This window comes from Rhipicephalus sanguineus, chromosome 7 (assembly GCF_013339695.2).
Source record: "Rhipicephalus sanguineus isolate Rsan-2018 chromosome 7, BIME_Rsan_1.4, whole genome shotgun sequence".
Taxonomy (NCBI): Eukaryota; Metazoa; Arthropoda; class Arachnida; order Ixodida; family Ixodidae; genus Rhipicephalus; species Rhipicephalus sanguineus.
In genome coordinates, this window is record NC_051182.1 from 127,603,207 (window position 1) to 127,622,879 (window position 19,673).

Below are 19,673 nucleotides of genomic sequence, written 5' to 3' on the forward strand. Positions count from 1 at the left end.
GGCATTCGGCGATAGGGAAAGGAAGTCTTGGTTGACGTCGACGCCGAGGCAGTTTGTGAGGTCCAACCCCCCAACGGTTGGCCGCCGACGTCTGTGAGCTGTTCGGCCAGTCTGCTCAGCGGTTCGTTGGCGCGCAGGCGTACGTTCATTTCGATAGGATAGCCAATGGTTAACCCTCGTCGAATGATAACTTCAAGTGGCGTGGCCAGATAACTCATCCGAAATATATAGCAGCGGAGCGTCCGGGTGACACTCGTCACAGGCGTGATACGTTCCGGTAGTTTGAATAATGTGACGTCACGGGTGGTGCGCTTGTGCTGTCGTCACTCTCGAAGCAACCTAAAAGGGACACAAAGAAAAACAGTGAATCGGCTTAGATCGATAAATTGTGCTCTGAGAACTCTAATGTCGTAATTTCGCTATCATTGTTTATAATGGAGGAGAAAATCGAGAAAATCGAAAATCACCAGAACTTCATGGAGGCGTCGGCACACATATTGTTTTTGCGCGTTTTCTCTTACTAAGCGTCTTCTCGCAGCAAGCGTGCGGTTTTTCGTATCGTGAAATAGTACTTTATTAAAATGAGAAAAATCATTTTGCTCTTTAGTGTCCCTTTAACGTATGCTAAGGCGAACGCTTTTGTGGGCGTATGTGTGTCGCGGCGAAGGTGTGTGACGTAGTTTTGCGTTTGTAACACGGCAGCAGGCCCGTAGCCACGGAATTTTTTCGGGAGGGGGGCTACATGCTGAAAGCCTTGACTATTTGAGAAAAACGCCTATTTTCATGATTTACTTTCGATAAAACACCATGTGTCATCTAATTTCAAGGCGGGTGGAGGGGTGCCCTCCCCCCCCCCCTGGCTACGGGCCTCCACGGCAGATAAACTGCTCAAAGGAGTCACTCGTAACGGTCATTATCGAGTGTCAGCGCTTTAATCTGCTGATTTCGCCGTCTTATATGCCTGTGATATCATAAAACTAAGCAGATTCAGGACCTCGTGGGTTCGACGGCGCCGCATGAAAAAAAAAAAAAAAAAACGTTCGTGTGACATCATGCCTTTGCGTTTACAGCGCCGGACATTCCAGAGCCACTGGAATCACGCAAGATGACTGATATCGACGCTTTACAAGAGTTCCTGGATTATCGCTGATAACGTGCTGCTTCGCGGTGTGATAAAGCGTGATGACCAGAATCTTACGTTGAGAAATTTGGGGTTGTAAATGTACCTTGCTTACGAATTGAAACGCGAAAACTTAGGGCTAAGTAATGCAGATACTTTCGTTTGCAGCGTCTTGAGTTCGTGTTATATTGACGTAATTTTGACTCAATCGCCTACATGTCTACGCCAGCCTTATGTTTACCGCGCATATTTGTAGCGATATGCGACGATTTTCTCGAGCGATCGCTCATAGCAGTCCTTACATTAAAAAAAGACTTGTTTCGCGTTTTTGTCCTTAATAACTGTACATAATAAAAAGAATAAATAAGAGCCAAATATACAAGTAAGGGCTGACAGATGCTGAGATTGGTCAGCTGATTTCAGGGGATCCTACTGGCTGCTAGACAGTTGTTTTGTCTAAATGAATGGCGCTTTATAATCTGCCCCGCCCAGTTTAAATATATTTGCCTCTTTATTCACATATGAAGCGGCTACGCATTTATTAGGACGGCACAATGTTGACAGCTCACTAAATGTTTTGCCACCTTTGGCAGGAAAAGAAGCAGAACATGCTATCGGCCATGAGCATACCAGACGGGATTTGGCTTCCTTTAAGGACTGCAGAATGCGTCGAGAGTGGAGGATATTCTAATCAACTGCGCCGCACTATTGCAGCACTGCTGGTTAGAAAGAAGGCAATATCCACTTTCTTCATCCAAAATTAGGCATGGAAGAGCCTACCACCCTCCGAAGACTACAAAGGGACATTTGTGTGCACCGAATTACTGTGGATGGAATGAACTGCAGAAACTTCGCATACCTATGCCGATATAGTGGTGTACCGGGTGCTGTCCAAAAACAAGGCGTTGTGAAGGAACCCCACAGCGCGAGAAAAACAATGAAGACGAAGTTTCTAGGTCCAAGTAAAAGAAAAGTTTAATGACGTCACTTATGACGTTTCGCATGTGCTGTCAAACGTTGCCCTGGCACCTGCCACTTATCCGTCAATACTGTACAATGCTAGGCAACATTTAGCCAACACTGGGAATCAATACACAAGACCACCCAGCCGTTGGGATACAGGGTTCGTTTTGTGAGAGAAACTATGGTACATCTCATTACATATACGTCTTCCGAGGTAACTTACGTCATACATATTGCTACGCCCGCTTGTTTTATTTTGATGTATTCGGGTTTGACCAGCAGGGACGGTCATCAACGCTCGACGCTGGCCGCGCCGCAGTGTTCGAGAAGCTTCGCGATTGTAGTAGATCGTTTTGTTAAAATTGCGCGCAGGACGCGAATAGTCTAGATTATTCCAGAGCTTGCGCGACCACCAGTGATAAGACTGGAAAGTTCGATGCGTGATGTATAAAAGACGGCGTGTGCCAGCCATGAGCAGTTTATCAACGGCTGACGCCCTGTTCGCCGCTATGAGTGTACAGCGTGTATTGCTGTAGTAGAGTTTTCATTTGCCGGCCACAAGTTCGGCCAAAGAAACAGTTTCACCTCGAACACGCCTTCTGTTGTGTTCGTCGACGTCACGGCCACGTGACATCTGGTGGAGGTGCTGCTCGTTCATGTACCGGACGGCCCCGCCAAGCCGTGAACCCTGCCCACGTCGCGAACAAGACACCGATACCATCAGCGAAAGTCGAGCCAGCCGCAGACTGAAAGGACTACCCCTCCATACGGACCCCTACCGGACAAGCCAAGAGCCACGGCGACGAAGACAACAAGCACAATGACGGCCGCAGTGTCCCCTGCAGCGATAGTGAGGCAGCCGCCACGGGAGCCGCCGATATTCCCTGGTTCACCATGTGAAGACCCCGAGATCTGGCTGGAGACGTTTGAGAGGGTCTCTTCATTTAACAAGTGGAACTCTGACGACGACAACCTCCGCCACGTGTACTTTTACCTGGAAGACGCAGGGAGGACCTGGTACGAGAATCGGGAGTCCGCACTCCGTCCCTGGGACCTCATTCGCGGCAATTTTTTGTTTGGCGACGTTCACAAGCGTCGTCCGAAAAGAAAGGGCCGCGGCCTTATTGGAGACACAGGCGCAACACCCGAACGAAAACATGGCCTACTGTTCCGCCACGCTGACCCCGACATGCTCGTGGAGAAGAAAGTCCGCTTCCTCGTGCGAGGAGTCAAGCAAGAACTCTTTGCTGGGCTGATGTGTAACCCGCACAAGACCGTCCAGGAATTCCTGAAGGAAGCGACAGCGATCGAGAAGACACTGAAAATGCGTACGAGGCAGTAGAACCGCCACATTCCTACGACGACCTACGGCGAGGTTCAGGCGCTGCAATCTGATGACCTGCGTGACACCATCAGAGCCATCGTGCGGGAGGAGCTGCGTAAATTGTTGCCCTCCTTCCAGCCTCAAGTGGACCCGATCGGCCACGTCGTACGCCAGGAAATCCAGCTATTTCTGGGAGCACCTGAATCAGTGCAGCCTGAGCCACAAGCTATGAGCTACGCTGCTGCAGCCCGCCGTAACGCGCCCCCTCACCGCCGACGTGGAGACGCCGCACCACCGCAGTCCCGCCGCCGGACACCACCGCCGCCACCACCAACGTCATACCGCCCGCCAGCCGGCCAGCGATACACGCCGAGGAAGACCGACGTTTGACGCCCCCCGCCCACCGCCCACTTTGCTACCATTGCGGAGAAGCTGGCCACACCTACCGCCGGTTCCAGTACAGACAGATGGGATTGCGTGGGTTCGCCATTGACGTGCCGCGTCCACAGCAGGGTGAACGACCACGCGACATCGCCGACTACTTCGCAGGAGCGCAGTGAACACCCCGACAACCTTTCCTTTCGCCATCGCCAGGCCGCTACGTCTCTCTCCAATGCCGACCGTAGACTGGCCAACCTCGGGGCCGGTCACCTAGCCCGTATCCGGAAAACTAAGGGCAGTAATCGATGGAGGTGCGGTTGCTGTACGGCGAAATACTGAAGATCCTCCGCTGCCGACGACGACGCCACGACGAAACCTTCAGGGCACGACGTGAACCAGAGAAAGCTCTGACGACAAAACCTCGCGGAGAGATGTAGACCTGACAACGCAACGGGGCAGCAGCGGAACAAACCGGCGTAGCCGTGACCCGACGCCACGACCTAACTGTAACGCGAGACGACGAACTAGCGACCTCGACCTTCTTATCGATGGCCACAGCGTCACAGCGCTCGTCGACACCAGAGCCGACTATTGTGCCATCAGCGGATCGTTCGCCACGAAGCTGAAGAAAGTTAGGACAGCCTGGGAAGGCCCCGAATCCCGACAGCTTGAGGTCGTCTAGTAACGCCGGAGGGAATCTGCACAGTGCGACTCACCATTAACAACCGGAATTTATCCCGCGAAACTTCGTAGTCCTGCACTGTTGCTCGAGAGATGTCATTCTTCGTATGGACTTCTCAAGCCTTCATGGTGCAGTCATCGATCTGAGATCCAAGTCGATAACACTATCCACAGAAAAAGCACTACCCGCCGTACACGCAGCCTGGGAAGCACGCCTTGAATGTGCTGGAAGGCCAGGGTCACCATTCCCTCCTCGCTCCAGCGTTCATCATTTCTGTCGGCACTCAGAAATCAAGCAGACCTGGAAGGCCTCGTTGAGGGCGATCAGCACCTTCTTCAGAACCGTCAGATTTGCGTCGCACGAGGCATAGCCTGAGCTGCGCGACGGCAAAGCAAAGGTAGTGCTGACAAACATCAGCCACGATATAGGCACCTCAATATAGGTACGACGGTCGCCTAGATCGACGAATTCATGGGCGCCAGCAATGCTTTCGTCCTCTTCGATGCTACCGAACCCTGCTTTGCAGGATGGAGGTCTCCAAGAGATTTCTGAAGGGACCCGAGCCTCCGAAGCACAAGCAAGACCAGCTTTAAAGCCTGCTCCTGCAATTCAAGGACTGCTTCTCGTCGTCGTCAACAATTCGACAGACCTCAGTCGCGAAACATCGCATCTTAACAGAGCCAGGTGCCGGACCAGTCCATGAGAGCCCGTACCGAGTGTCGACGCGAGAATGCGGGGCGTTAAGAAACAGGCCGAGGAAAGGCTACTGCGACCGACATCATCCAGCTGTCGAAGAGTCCGTGGGCATCCCCCTGGTGCTATTGAAGAAGAGGATGGGACTCTACGTTTTTGCGTTGGAATATTGTCGCCTGACCAAAGTCACGAAGAAGGACATGTGTCCCTTTCCCGGATAGACGACGCTCTGGATCGACTACACAAAGCAAATTACTTTTCGTCGATGGACTTCAAGGACCGGTACTGGCAAATAGAATTCGACGAGAGAGACCGTGAAAAGACTGCCGTTATAACAGCAGACGGCCTGTTCGAGTTCAAGGTCATGCCCTTTGGTCTTTGCTCGGCACCTGCGACTTTTCAACGGATTATGGATACAGTACTGGTCGGCTTGAAGTGGCAGACGTGCCTCGTGTACTTGGACGACGTCGTTGTGTTTTCCTCAAACTTCGACGCACACCTTCGGCGCCTTGAAACTATACTTCAAGCAATCAAGACCTCCGGACTCAACCTGATGTCTAAAAGTACCGCTTCGCGTACGAGGAGCTCTGTTTTTGGGTCACTTGATCAGCAAGGATGGCGTTAGCCCGGAGCCGCGGAAAACAGCTGCCATCGCTGCCTTCCCGCCACCCACCGACAAGAAGGCCGTACGCCGTTTTCTCGGCTTGTGCGCCGTACTACAGACGCTTCGTCAAGGAATTTTCACGGATAGCCGAGCGGATAACGCACCTCACCAAGACCGACGTGCCATTAAAGTGGGAAACGGCGCAAATAGAAGCATTTCAAAAATTGAAACGACACCTTCAGATGCCTCCGACACTAGCGCATTTCGACGAATACGCCGATACGGAAATCCACACCGACGCAAGCAGCGTAGGACTCGGCGCCGTCCTTGTGCAGAAGACTGACGGGCTAGACAGGGTTATGCTAGCCGGTCGCTATCAATGTCGAAATCAACTATTCCACGACAGAAAAAGAGTGCCTGGCCATCATCTGGGCTACATCCAAGTTTCGCCCTACCTCTACGCCGGCCTTCGAAGTTGTTAGCGACCACCACGCCTTGAGTTGGCTAGCTAAGTTAAAGGACCCTTCAGGTCGCCTCGCACGGTGGGCCTACGACTTCAAGGAATGGACATTACCGTCGTTTACCAGTCCGGAAGAAAGCGCTCCGACGCTGACTTCCTATCTCGCGACCCAGTCGACCCACCGCCGCAGGACGGACCAGGAGGATGACTGCTTCTGAGAACCACAAGTGCCGACGACTTCGCCGAACGACAGCGGACGGACCAGAACTCACGGGCCTTGTGGAATACCTCGAGGGCAGAACCACCGTTGTTCCAAAGGTATTCACGTGGGGACCAACGTATTTTTCTTGCGCAACGGTGTTCTCCTAAAGAAGAACTTCTCGCCGCTTCTAGCCGATTGCCTTCTCGTGGTGCCCTCGACATTTGCGGACAGAGGTCCTCCAGGCTCTGCACGACGACCCGACGTCTGAACACCTGGGTGTTTCTCGCACGCTCGCAAGAAAACGCAGGCCTGCGCGGAAAGCGCAGCACAGTTCACAGCGAAAGCGGAAGAGCGGCATTTCTACATCATCATCATCATCATCATCATCATCATCATCATCATCATCATCATCAGTGTTTATGACCCTTAAGGGCCCCTTAGGGGCATTTCATAAGGGGGGAGAATATTCTCTAAATACAAAAAACAAAGAAAATAAAAAAGTAGTAGAAATACACGAGCAATACTTTTGCAGGATTCGAGAACAGACGCACAGAAAATGTACTTATACAAGTATATTAGAGCCTGTTATAACTCTCTTGTGGCTACTAATACAAGGTGCATCAACAACGTACCCACTACGCCACAAATCATAATTTTTGGGAAGTTGGGAAGCACCCACCACGACATTATTCGTCATTCTGCGGAGAAGCGAGGTACCATCTGCAAGGCATTATGTGCGTTTTGTTGATGCGACGGTTGATGACGATGAAGAATTATGGCTGAACCCTTTGTAATGGGTTGGAAGCTTTAAACGACCCACTAGTTACGTAATTCATATTGCGTGACGCCCGGTCGTTATTTAACTGTCCCACCACGCTTTATAACATACGTTAACCGGAGACACGGAGAGCGAGAGAGAGAGAGAGGGAATCAACTTTATTGAGAGCCTGAAGAAATGGATCATGGGAAGTTATGGGCTTCCTTGGCAACCAAAGCTCGGCTTGCTTGCTTGTTCCTTATATGTGGCTCGTACCCACTTTGCTTGCCCAATTCCTGTGGCACGCACTCGTTCGCGCAGTTACGTCGCCGTCGGCGGCGTGACCGCGAGAACGAGAATTAAAAAAAAAATTAAATGGCATTTTAAACCACACGTATTTCTTTCTAAATGCTTATACCTAACAGGGACCGCAACACTGTCAACTTTCACAGGACACACGGTCCGCACTCGCCATTGCGTTTTATATGTCAGGCCATCGTCATCCAATGCAGGGCTCAGGCCTCTCCGTGGTTTCGCCAGTCAACCCGGTCCTGCGCCTCCTGCACTCACGCGTTGTCGCCGCAAACTTCTTAATCTCATCTACCCATCTAACATGTTGCTTCACCCTCACGGCCTTGCCATCGCTTAGAATCCATTCAGTCATTGTTATTGAACAGCGGTTATCTTGCTTTCGCGCCACATGGCTGCCCATTTCTTCTTCTTGGTTTCGACGAAGAAGTAGGTAACGACCGTCTGTTCCCTGACCCACGTCTCTCCTGTTGTCCCTTAGGAAGATACGTACAGCGGTCAAAATAAATCGACACCGCGAGCTCACAGACACAAATGACCTTCTTTTTCTGTACTTCAGGTGTGTATTTGTGTGTGTGCTGAATACTTGACGACGCACGTCCACGGTTGAACCTTTGTCTACTGCACCTGCGCACCATGGGACATTGTTTACGAACAAAACGTAAAATGATACTGCATTTCTTCCAATATGTACGAAGAATATTGCAACGCGCGCTTCATTTGCTATGTTTGTGTAACTGGTCCGTTGCGCGTATGAACTCTGTCTTGCGCAGGCCGCGCCAGAATGTCTGGGAACATTCCAGATTGTAGTAGACCATTTTTCAAGATTGCGCACATGACGCCAATGGTCAAGATTATTCCAGAGCTTGCGCAACCACCAGGGATAAGGCTAGAAAGTTCGATGTATGATGTATAAAAGATGGTGCGTCCCAGCCATCATCAGTTTTATCGACGGCCGACGCTCTGTTCGCCGCTATCAGTGCACGGTGTGTATTGCTGTTTGACTTTCCGTTTCCCGGCAACAAGTTCGGCCAAACAAAGAGTTTCATCCCAGACACGCCGACTGCTGCCTTCGTCGACGTCACGACCCCGTGACAATATTTTGGCTCAATATTAGGGGAAAATCAGCAATAGGAACCGGTCGCATCATATCTGGCGCTGAACAACGTGTGAGCAAACCAATGTCATTGTTCGCTAAAGAAGTAGATTATCTAAGCGTGTCTTGTAAGGGGACTTCACCTACAATTATTATCCCTGTTTATTGTTGTGATGGTGACTAAGTAGGTCGAAGATTGCTGCATTGAAGCAGTTTTCAAAGTGGCACAAGCCGAGACATTGCTAGCCGCGTTGTTTCTATGCGCATGAGTTTGATCGACATCTTAGTCGAAATAAAGAAGAAATGGGCAGGGCATGTAGAGCAAAGGCAAAGTGACCGCTGTTAAGAAAAAAAAAAGACAGCGTTCTAAAGAAAGCCAAGCGCGCGAGGAGAAGCCTGAAAGTTAGATGGGCAGATGCGATTACGAAGTTTCAAGGGATAACATCGCCGCAGCATGCACCGGCCAGGGTTGACTGACGAAACATTGGAGATGAGATGCGCCTGCAGTGGGCGTAGTGAGGCCGATGATGAAGTTTTACCGACACCAAAATTAAGAATTTGTCGTTGGAAGTGGTAAAATTGTCGTGTGCGCTTGTACATTCTTGCCATGTCTGTTTCATGCTTCGCTACGAACCAAGCCATCCCATGACGAAGAAACAATTAGCACACAGTGTACTGTGTTTATTAGTGCACATGTACCAACTAAAGCAAGGTAAGGCGCAACTTCTTATCTTCAGCAAATTGTGCTTGTCATTCATAAAAGTTTGCCAGCCTTCAACTACAGCATCGGCTGGAAGTCGCGGTTCAGTGGCTTTGCGAGTCCTATGAAGGTAGCCGTTGAACAACTTTGGAAGCAGGGACCACCGCGTACCAGTTCGTCACTCATTTCCCCGCCAGGTCCACGCATCCAGGTTGCTGTCCTAAGGACTCTGGGACTGTCGTCGCATTCGTAGTGGACGTGCAAGCACTTGAGCTGTGGTAGGCTCCGCAAGATGCAAGTCGTAGAACTGGGTAACTCTCGTTCGTCCAGACGCGTGTACAACAGGAGGTACAAGTACTGGAGGTCGGTGAAGCGGTGCAGGTTTTCCTGTAATAGAAACAATGTGGAAATTTTTTGGCCGCACTGGTGACACGGAAGCTCAAACAGCTCGAAGGCGACTAACACGCAACAGGAGCTGTCGGTAGCACGATAGACTGAATCTGCAGGTCTGCAGTAAAGTCTAGAAACAGAATTTGATGTAATAAAAACAACAGTGATAGCTTAAAAATTGCATAACACACAGCCACACACACGCAGACTACACTGCTTACAAATGGCTTTTGCATTGCACTGAAGGGGAACACGGGGATAAGCAGCCAGGCAAAAAGTTAAGAACCACGCATGATGAAATGGGACTAGAAACGATACGAGTAACATCAGGGATCGGAAGACTACGACAGAACGATAGAATGTGGCATGGACAAAATAGGTTGATGTCAAGCGAAAGAAATGAACCTGTGGTGGCCACGTAACGCGTAGCACCGACAACCAGACGACACTAACAGCAACGGAACGGTTAACAAGAATGAGCATAGCAGTGGAGGAAGACAGAGTTAGATCGAGGGACGAAATTAAGAAGCTGGCAGGGATAAATGAGAACCAGCTGACACTGGATAGGTGAAGGGAGATCATTGGTAGAGGACTTCGTCCTGCAGAAGGCTAAAACAGGCTAAGGATGATGGCGAGGGCCATTACAATCAGTGATATGCACCAGAGAAAACAGCCCGGTAAGCGTACAGTGCGGTGCAGTATGACACGCGGAGTACTACAGTGCGGCATCACAGGCACTCCTCTTTAACCGTCCTAAGGCAAGGAGCCCGAACGGTATAGAGACAGATGAATCTAAAATTGGCCACAGTTACTGTCGTCGAGACGCTTCGAATGTAAAGAACCAAGGAGGTATTTCCCGTTTGTGGCAAGGAAAGGGTATGCACAACGAAAAGGCACTCACCAGCAGATCCGTGTCGTCCAACCGTAGGAGATGGTGCTGTAAAATAAGGCAGATAGGATCACTGCTGTGGGCGAGCGCGCGAGACATACGCTCGTAGTCCAGCTCCAAAGGGCAGTAGGACAACCGCAGTGTAGCAACTGGCCTGCAGCACTCGAGGAACGACAGGCACGCAGCGTCGTGCACTCGGCTCAGTGTCAACCTGGCAAGCCCGTTCCGGAAGGCGGGACTGGGGAAGCTGTGAAATCCGCTAACGTAAAGGGTTTCAGACTCGCATCCAGCGCACCGGCAAAAGCTGCCTCTACTCTCAAAGCGAACGTCCAGTTCCTTGAAGTCGGGACAGTACGTCGCTAGACATTTCAGGGTCAAGACGCTGCGAAAACCGCAAGGGGCCGCCGAGAGCGACTGCAGGAACGGCATCCAGCCCCCCTCAAAGAATGCGGTGACGTCGATACCGGGTCCGAAATGGAACGAGCTTACGTTGAGCTCGACGAGCTGCCTGAGCTGCGTGCTGAACTCGCGAAGACAGTCGCGGTACGTGCCGTCCGCCGCTGGGAAGGTGGTAGACAGGTGTGGCAGAAATAGTACGAGGCATAGTTGTCGCACGTCCCTCCAGTCGTGTGTGATGCTGGCCGCGCGAAGCCATTCAGGCGTGAATTGGTCTTCGACCGCGACCAAGGCCGTCTGAAATGGTATAGTCTGGGGTTCGACGCCGGCCTCCGCCAGGTCCTGTAGTCGTGCGCAGCTCCGCAAGTTTTTGGACCTCTGGTAGGTGAAGTTGGCGCAGACTGCGACATAGACGGCGAAATGGAGAGCACTGGGCGGATCGCACTGAAAGGGCGAAGGCAGCTCGGAGGTGAACCTGAACGTGTCCAGTTGTCTGTGCTCTTCAAGGAGGGTGTGGCACTCCCGAACGGCTTCATGGAATTCACCGCACACTAGGTGCACGTGTAGGGAGCTCGCGTTGGGGCAGCAACGCAAGAAGGTGGAGAGTAGGCGGAAGTTGTGCTCTTGTCCAATTTCGACGTACAGGCGTTGCAGTTTCAGAGCACTGCAGCCTAGAGTGCACGCTATTCCGGCTAGGCGACTAATCTCGGCGTGCACGATCGTTCTGTCGATGAGGCATGAAAACTCGACTTCAACGAGGTGCGGTAGCCGCTGCATCACCAACATCAACACGTCGCTGGGCGGTATGGTGCAGGCGGCGCACCGCAAGTGTTGGAGTAGCTTGCATTCTGTAATGAGGGGAACTAGTTGCTGGACGTTGACGTCGAAGCAATTTGTGATGTCCAAGTCTCTCACTGCCAATGGTCCGCCAGCCCGCCTCAGCCGCTCGGCTAGTTTGCTCGCCGGTTCGTTGGCGCGCAGGCGTACGTTCATATCGGTGCGCCGGCGAACACTTCGTGCTTGTTGAACGATAGCTTATTGTGGCCTTCGTTAGATCACTGAAGCCTCCCACATGACCCTTGGACAGGTGACATTCGTCATAGACGTGACTCGAGACGAAAGGTATAAAGAATATGACATCACGGAGGAGCGGTGGTGCTCTCGTCACTGCTGACGCACACTAAACAGGGGCCGTATTCTCAAACGATCGCAAAAGGCGACAATGGCAAAAGTATCGCCTTTGGGGCGCTCTGATTGGCTATTGAGCAAAACCGGGAAAGTGCGGGCGCCATCTGTTATTTCCGTCGACATGACGGTGCTCTACGGCGCTCCTGACATGCCTGGAATAAACGAACACACCTTATCACATTCGGTTGGTGGTGAAGTCTATCATTTCACTGACACAGATGGTAGCTTCTAGCGCTTAATCCTCGGTGGATGTGCGCAGCACTTTTCACTCTGATGCTTTCAGCGAGCATTACCTTGGGGTCTTTTCACTACTTGCTCTTTGCCAGCGCGTGGTATTTCGTGGTTTGAACGTTCCAGGAAGATGAACGGTGCGTTGCTCGCGTGGTTTATCGCGTGCCGTTAACATGTTGAGATGTTGAGACGATGTCGCTACGGCGGCACACTACACCTGAACTCTCCGAGTACGCCGTAGTAAAGTCTCAACGAAAATACATTACACGCAAATTGTATTATTTAAAGATTATACTGTGCATTAAACAATTGCACAAGAGAACGTTGAAAGCACTTTCAACACGTCTTATATTTCAAGTAGCCACAGCCAAGCCGGGCCACTGCGTAGAAGCTAGCATACGCTCGAAACGTCGCAGTCGGGTGCACTCACTCCTGAGTCGCGAGACATTCGTAACACCAACGGCCAGTGCAACAATGACGTCACAAGCGTTTCTTTAGTTGTTGAACGCATCAGATTCTACGTCGCCAAAGTCGATGCTATCGCCTTTCGCGATCGTTTGAGAATACGGGCCGAGATTGCAAGGCGAACTCTTTAAAGGGCGTATAGGGAACCCAAACTGAAGTTTGGGCGCGGTACTTGCGCGGATGAGCAATGAGCTAATGGGGGCAGACGCCGCCCGCGAAGGCAGTTTGTCGCCGGATATGCCGTCGGCGGCGGCAAGGACACGTGCGCGCATGCGCTCCTCATTCGGCCAGAGCACTGCTAGTCAGCAATAGTTACATTGCGACGCACCACAGATGCAATCTGAGAGCTCTGCGCGTGCGCGGAAACTGGGGCGGCAGTGTTCTGGCCGTGGATGCCCCTAGTTGCGATCAGAGCAGTGGTGCCGCCCGACGTTGCTTTGGAAGCCTATGTTCATATGCGCGCGCATCCTTTAGTTGTCTCTGGGAGGGGCGGGGGGGTGAGATTGCGCTAAATCTACCTCATATCGTTAATCAGGCGGACAGAATCCGTCATTGTTTAAAGAGCAGGGTTAGGGCCACGAATGTATTTGAGGATAATGGCGGCCATAGTCCCCCCATGTTGAATTCCAAGAATCTTTGACTGCCCAACTTTGCTCCAGGAAAGGCGCAGACCAAAGGCAGGCCATTATCGGCGTCGTATCATCGCTTCGTCTTCATTTCTTCATCCATTGTGAAGCATTTGGTGTTTTGGATTCGACCAACGGGTTTGGGGGACGTGGAAGAGGCGCTGCGAAGATACCTTGCTCATACTAATTAGGAACGCTGCGCAAATTTATGCGTATGTTTGTTCTTCTGAAGAAGTGTGGCCGAGTTGTGCTGTTTTAGCTCCGCGGAGGGTAACTGTTCGAAGCGGTCGATGACCACTTCGGCATAGTAACCATTATGTTTTTTTTTTTTCACAAAAAGAAATAAATACCGGACCTTGTGCATACGACGAGGCTTCATAGGGTATGAAGTTCCTTCGAGAGCATTCGTGGGCGTTCACAGCAGCCTACGTTCGAGATGCGCTGCCATCACGCGGCATCGATGTTACGGACGCTTCGAGAAGATTTCGTGGATATCGTAGCTAGCGTGCAGCTTCTGGGCATGGAAGAGCGGGCGGCAACTGTATTCTTGCCATCGTAGTTGGTGGTCCGGAACCCACAGAGTGAAAATCACAATTTGAAACGAAGCCGTACAACTAAATGCTGACACAGATGAGATTGGTCAGCTCACTCTCTTGTCCGAATGAGCATCGGGTACTCTTTTTTTTTCTTGCGTAGTAATGGCTACCCCTCCGCCTCCATTCCCGTGAGACATTTAAACGTTTCATGTTTCATTTATGTATAAGGCTGTTACCCAGCACGGCGCACTGTTGATGCGTCACCAAATTATTTGTCAGTTGCCGTGACGGCTTAGTCGGATTATATGCGCAGTACATGGACGCTTACACTGTGAGCTTGACGGGCATGCTAAAGAACTTAATGACTTCATCACCTCCGTTGGCGCGGGAGCTAATCTGCATGAGCTTTATTTCGACTCGCGGTAAAGCTTACGCAGTGTTCAATAAAACCGAGGAAAGACCAAACCTGGTTTAATCTGCTAGCAGGAGCTAGTCAAACCCATATGATTCATTAATACGGGTTTCCTGCGTGCCATGCCAAATTTAATAGGACCCTTAGAGTCGGAACAGTTTTACAGTGAAGGCGTTGATGCGGACTCTGTGCTCTCGGCGTCATTGGCGTGGTCGCGCTAAAAAGGGCACGTGAAAAGGGTGGAGAGGCGTTGAGGGAAAGGTGGTCACATGATGACGCTTGCGTAAGGCGGGCAATCCAAACAGTGAACTGGAAGGAAGGTCACGGGATGAACCTTAAAGGGGCCTTGCAACACTTTTTTGGCATGGTTAGAAAATGCTGCCCATCGGTAGTAGAGGCTCCTGAAAACACGTGAGCCAAACATCGCGGCACAGCACATGGCCTGGTGTTTTCAATTAATTTTCGAATTGACCTAGAAATCGTTCCTTCTTCTCTCGACAAATGATGCCGCAAACGCAACGTCCCGGCTATTGATTGACTGATTTCAGTACCGCGAGCTACATAGTTACTGCGGCGGCCGCGGGATGCCGACACGTTTCCGCGGTGGCGATCACCCTGAAAGTAAGCCGCGCATTCGATGAAAAAAAGAAAAGAAAGTGCCCAACGCGAGCTGACGAAAGAGCGCATTTTCTTTCACTCTTGTCATCCCCTCTGCGTAGCATTAAGCGTGCCTGCTGGTAAGAAAGGAGAGCGAAAGCGCTTGAAGGGTGCGACATATCCCTGTAACTCCACTCGTACTTGGCGATTCTAAACATTTTTGCGGCAGTCGAATCGTGAGGCAACAGGCTCTTTTTATGAAGCCATTCGATGATTACTTGGAGGAGTGTTGTAGGGCCCCTTTTTGGAAGGAGGGCGATTGAAATTGTCTGAAAGGAGGGGTTTCCTGATGAAGATTGCGTAAAGCGGGATATTAAAAGAGTGAAGTAAGAGGGCAGCTGTTGCCCCTGAAATGGCAGAAAGACTGAGGGCGAGGGACTGCCGTGGAACAGTGAAGCACTGCCCATTCAATATACTAGGGAATTGTCTTCTTTCGTATTGCGCAGATAATTCTGAGTCATTTTTTTCTCGTTTCTTTATTTAAGCTAAGTAAGGTATGTAGTTCCAATCGACGGCTCTGGTCGCCGTGGGTTAGTCTAGACTCTTCTCTCTTTCTGCTAAATCTTTTGCTGTCACCTCCAGTGTACCTCCTGCCATTTCAGGGGCAACGGATCTCCTTTCAATCAACTGTTTCAATCGTCCGCCTCACGTAAGCTTCATCACGTGACTCCCACTGAATCCACTCATTGAATCGTCGGCCTTACGTAAGCTCGTTCACGTCACCTATTTCTCTCTCCTCCCCTCATTAGACACCCTCCTCTCCACTTTGGTGATGTGGCCTTTTTTAGCGTGACCACGCCAACAATGACGACAGCTAGGGGTCCTAAAGAAGAGCTGCATTGTTACAAATTTTAAATCCTCTTGGAAGATGCGCGTTTTCTTTTTGTAAATGCCTGTGCAGAAAAACGATCGAGACACTCATTCAACGTTCACACGATACACGGTCCGCACTCGCCAGTGCATTTTATATGCGAACGCAGTCATCTGAACTAAATCAACGCCGCCCACACGTAGGCACAAGTGACCATCTGTCTATATAATTGATGTCTATACTTGCGTCTGTGTTCAATACTTGACGCACGTCCGCGGTTGGATCGCGCTCTGCTGCACCTGCGCGTCACGGGGCATTGCTTACGAGTGAAACGTCAAGAGAGACTACACTTCTGCCGAAACGTCCTCCGTATATAATGGAAGCAAAATAACGGAAATCTGTCAGATCAATGAAGCAAACAGGGCTCTTGCTATTTTTCGCTGAACAACGTGGAAACAATACAGTGTCATTGTTCGTTATAAAGTTGATTACCTTAACCTACCTGAAACGTCACTTCACAAGCAATGTATTATCTTGGTCTTGTGCTGGTGACCCAGTAGATTGTTTTCGTAATGTGTAGCACAAAGAAGCGATATGCTATGGGGGCGGTTTCTGTGCGTATAAACATTGCCGACACCTTAGTCGAAATCACGAAGACGGGATGGGCATGGGATGCAGAGAGAAATGAAGATAACCACTTGCCATTAAGATTAACAGAATGGATTCCAAGAGACGGCACAGCGCGGGAGGGGGAGGCAGAAAGTTATACGGGCAGTTGTGATTCAGAAGCGTGCGGGGTTAATGTACTCGTAACAAGCACCGTACCAAGTTGATCGACGAAACAGGAGAGAGGCCTCTGCCCTGCCGGGGCGTAGTCAGGCCGATGGTGAAGATTTTGCGACACCTAACTTGAAAAATTTTCGTCGAAACATTAAAAAAAGTCTTGTGTCCGAGTGTGTCCTCGTTTCTGGCTTCGCTATGCTCCAAGCCAACCAGAGAGAAGGAAGCAATAAGCACACAGTCTGATCTATTTATTAGTGCACATGTACCAACTAAAGAAAGGTAGGGTGCAACGTCTTTTCTACAGCAAAATTTTGCGTGTCCTTCGTAAAAGTGTCGTAGCCTTCAGTTACAGCATCGGCTGGATGTCACGGTTGAGCGGCTTTGCGAGTCCTATGAAGGTAGCCGTCGAACAACTTTGGAAGCAGGGACCGCCTCGAAGCACGCGATCACCCTTTGCCCCTCCAGGTCCCCGCAGCCACGTGATAGTGCCGAGAAGGTTGGGATCGACGACGTCCTGGTAGTGGGCGTGCAGGCATTTCAGCTGCGGTAGGCTCCGGCTGGCGGCGGTCACGGCATTCGATGCCGCGCTGGGTGACAGAGGCGTTTCCAATAGAAGGTACAAGTACCGCAGTTGGCCAAAGCGGTTAAGGTTGGCCTGCAATGGAAAGGACGTGGAAACTAGGGTCTCATCGGTGTTTCGGGAGAGGGAACGGCGTAAGGAGCATTTTGGAAAGAATAGAAGTTGTCCGTATACCGGTATACAGGTCTGTAGTAACTTCTGGAAGCAGATGATCATAAAATAGCAGAAACAGCAGCGGTAAGTGGTTAAAGGTTTGAAATCTGTTGCCATTACACTAAGACGCAAAACAATCACTGGTATATGCGACAGAAAATAGCACAGCGAAGCTTAAAGTGTAGTGCCATTAGAGCATGACAGTGTTAACCGCTACACGCGCACTCAACTAGAACCATAGTAAGCAACGTGAGAACGCGTAGTACGTAGAGAAACATGATTCGTAATACTTCTGGTGTCGTCCACACGAGTCGAACATAGGGAAGCAGTGAGACATTTCGCGTTCGCGGCAAGAAAATGGTGTGGGCAAGGGCAAAGGTACTCACCAGCAGAGCTGTGTCGTCCAACCTAAAAACGTGGTGCTGAATGATGAGGCAGCTCGGGCCGCTGCTGTCGGCGAGCGGGCGACGCAGAAGCTCGTAGTGAATCTCCAAAGGGCAGTAGGACAACCGCAGTGTGGCCATTGGCTTGCAAGACTCGATGAACCACAGGCACGCAGCTTCGTGTACTTGGCTCAAGGTCAACCTCGCAAGCCCGTTCCGAAAGACGGGGCTGGCGCCGTCGCGAAATTCGGTACCTTCCTCGGTAACAAGGGAGCTATTGCCCTCGCATCCATCGCACCGGGAAAAGCGGCCCCTCCTCTCGAAGCGGACGTCCAGTTCCTGGAAGTCGGGGCAGTGGAGCGCCAGACGGCGCAAAGCTGACACGCTACGAAAGCCGCAAGGGGGCGCCGAGAGCGACTGCAGGAACTGCAGCGAGCCTTCTTGAAGAAGCGCGGTAACGTCGAGACCAATTTCGAAATGGAACGTGCTTATGTTAATCTCGACGACGTGTGCGAGTGCATTGCTGAATGCACGAAGACAGTCGCGGTAGTTGCCGCCTGCCGCTGGGTAGAAGCTGGACGGGCGCGGCGGCAACAGGACGAGGCATAGTTGGCGCACGTTCTTCCAATCGTGTTTCACGCTGGCCAAACGAATCCATTCCGTCGTGAGGTCGTCCTCAACAGCGACCAGGATCGTCTGAAATAGCATAATCCGTCTTGCAGCGCTGTCATCCGCGAGGTCCCGTAGTCGAGCACAGCTCCAGTAGCTTACGGACCTCAGGTGGCTGATATTTGCGCAGACGGCGGCGAGCGTGGCGAAATCGAATGGTGGAACCGGTTCGTCCTGGATAGGCGAAGGCAGTTCCGAGGTGAACGTGAACGTCTCCAGCTGTCTGTGCGTCGCAAGGAGGCCGCGGCACGCCTCGACAGTCTTCTGGAAATCACCGCACACTAAATGCACGTGTAGATCGTTCGCATTGGGGGAGTGGTGCAGTAAAGCCAACAGTAGGACAAAGTTGTGATGCTGGCCCACTTCGCAGTATATGCGTCTCAGGGTGAAAGCGCCGCCGCCTGGAGGGTACTTCGATGAGACTATGTTTTTGATCTCGGCCTGCAAGGCATTTCTGTCAACGAGGCAGGAGAACTCGACTTCCGTAAGGTACGGTAGCTGCTGCATCGCAAGCCTGATCACATTGCTGGGCGCTATGGCGCAGGAGGGGCAACGCAAGCGTTGGAGAAGCCCGCATTCGGCGATGAGGGGAAGTAGTTGGTTGACGTCGACGCCGATGCAGTTTGTGAGGTCCAACTCCCCTACGGACAGTGGCCCGCCGACGTCTGTGAGCTGTTCGGCCAGTCTGCTCAGCGGTTCGTTGGCGCGCAGGCGTACGTTCATTTCGATAGGCTAGCCAACGGTTCACCCTCGTCGAATGATAACTTCAAGTGGCGTGGCCAGATAACTTCATCCGAAATATATAGCAGCGGAGCGTCCGGGTGACACTCGTCACAGGCGTGATACGTTCCGGTAGTTTGAATAATGTGACGCCACGGGTGTGCGCTTGTGCTGTCGTCACTCTCGAAGCAACCTAAAAGGGACACAAAGAAAAACAGTGAATCGGCTTAGATCGATAAATTGTGCTCTGAGAACTCTAATGTCGTTAATTTCGCTATCATTGGTTTATAATGGAGGAGAAAATCGAGAAAATCGAAAATCACCAGAGCTTCATGGAGGCGTCGGCACACATATTGTTTTTGCGCGTTTTCTCTTACTAAGCGTCTTCTCGCAGCAAGCGTGCGGTTTTTCGTATCGTGAAATAGTACTTTATTAAAATGAGAAAAATCATTTTGCTCTTTAGTGTCCCTTTAACGTATGCTAAGGCGAACGC

At 51.1% G+C, this 19,673-nt stretch overlaps 2 protein-coding genes across 2 annotated transcripts; both read right to left on the reverse strand.

Moving 5' to 3' along the window:
- Positions 1 to 9,255: 9,255 nt before the first annotated feature.
- On the reverse strand, positions 9,256 to 11,959 carry LOC119398997 (uncharacterized). The gene is made up of 2 exons (XM_037665811.1): positions 10,583 to 11,959; positions 9,256 to 9,678 (listed from the first exon to the last, which is right to left on the reverse strand). The coding sequence occupies exons 1-2, from the start codon at positions 11,957 to 11,959 to the stop codon at positions 9,370 to 9,372; spliced, it is 1,686 nt and encodes a 561-aa protein (XP_037521739.1). The 3' UTR covers positions 9,256 to 9,369.
- A 5,006-nt stretch (positions 11,960 to 16,965) lies between these two features.
- On the reverse strand, positions 16,966 to 19,231 carry LOC119399871 (uncharacterized). Its single transcript, XM_037666748.2, has 2 exons — positions 17,795 to 19,231; positions 16,966 to 17,330 (listed from the first exon to the last, which is right to left on the reverse strand). Exons 1-2 carry the CDS (start codon positions 19,181 to 19,183, stop codon positions 17,022 to 17,024), a joined length of 1,698 nt encoding a protein of 565 aa, XP_037522676.1. The 5' UTR covers positions 19,184 to 19,231; the 3' UTR covers positions 16,966 to 17,021.
- Positions 19,232 to 19,673: the final 442 nt, after the last annotated feature.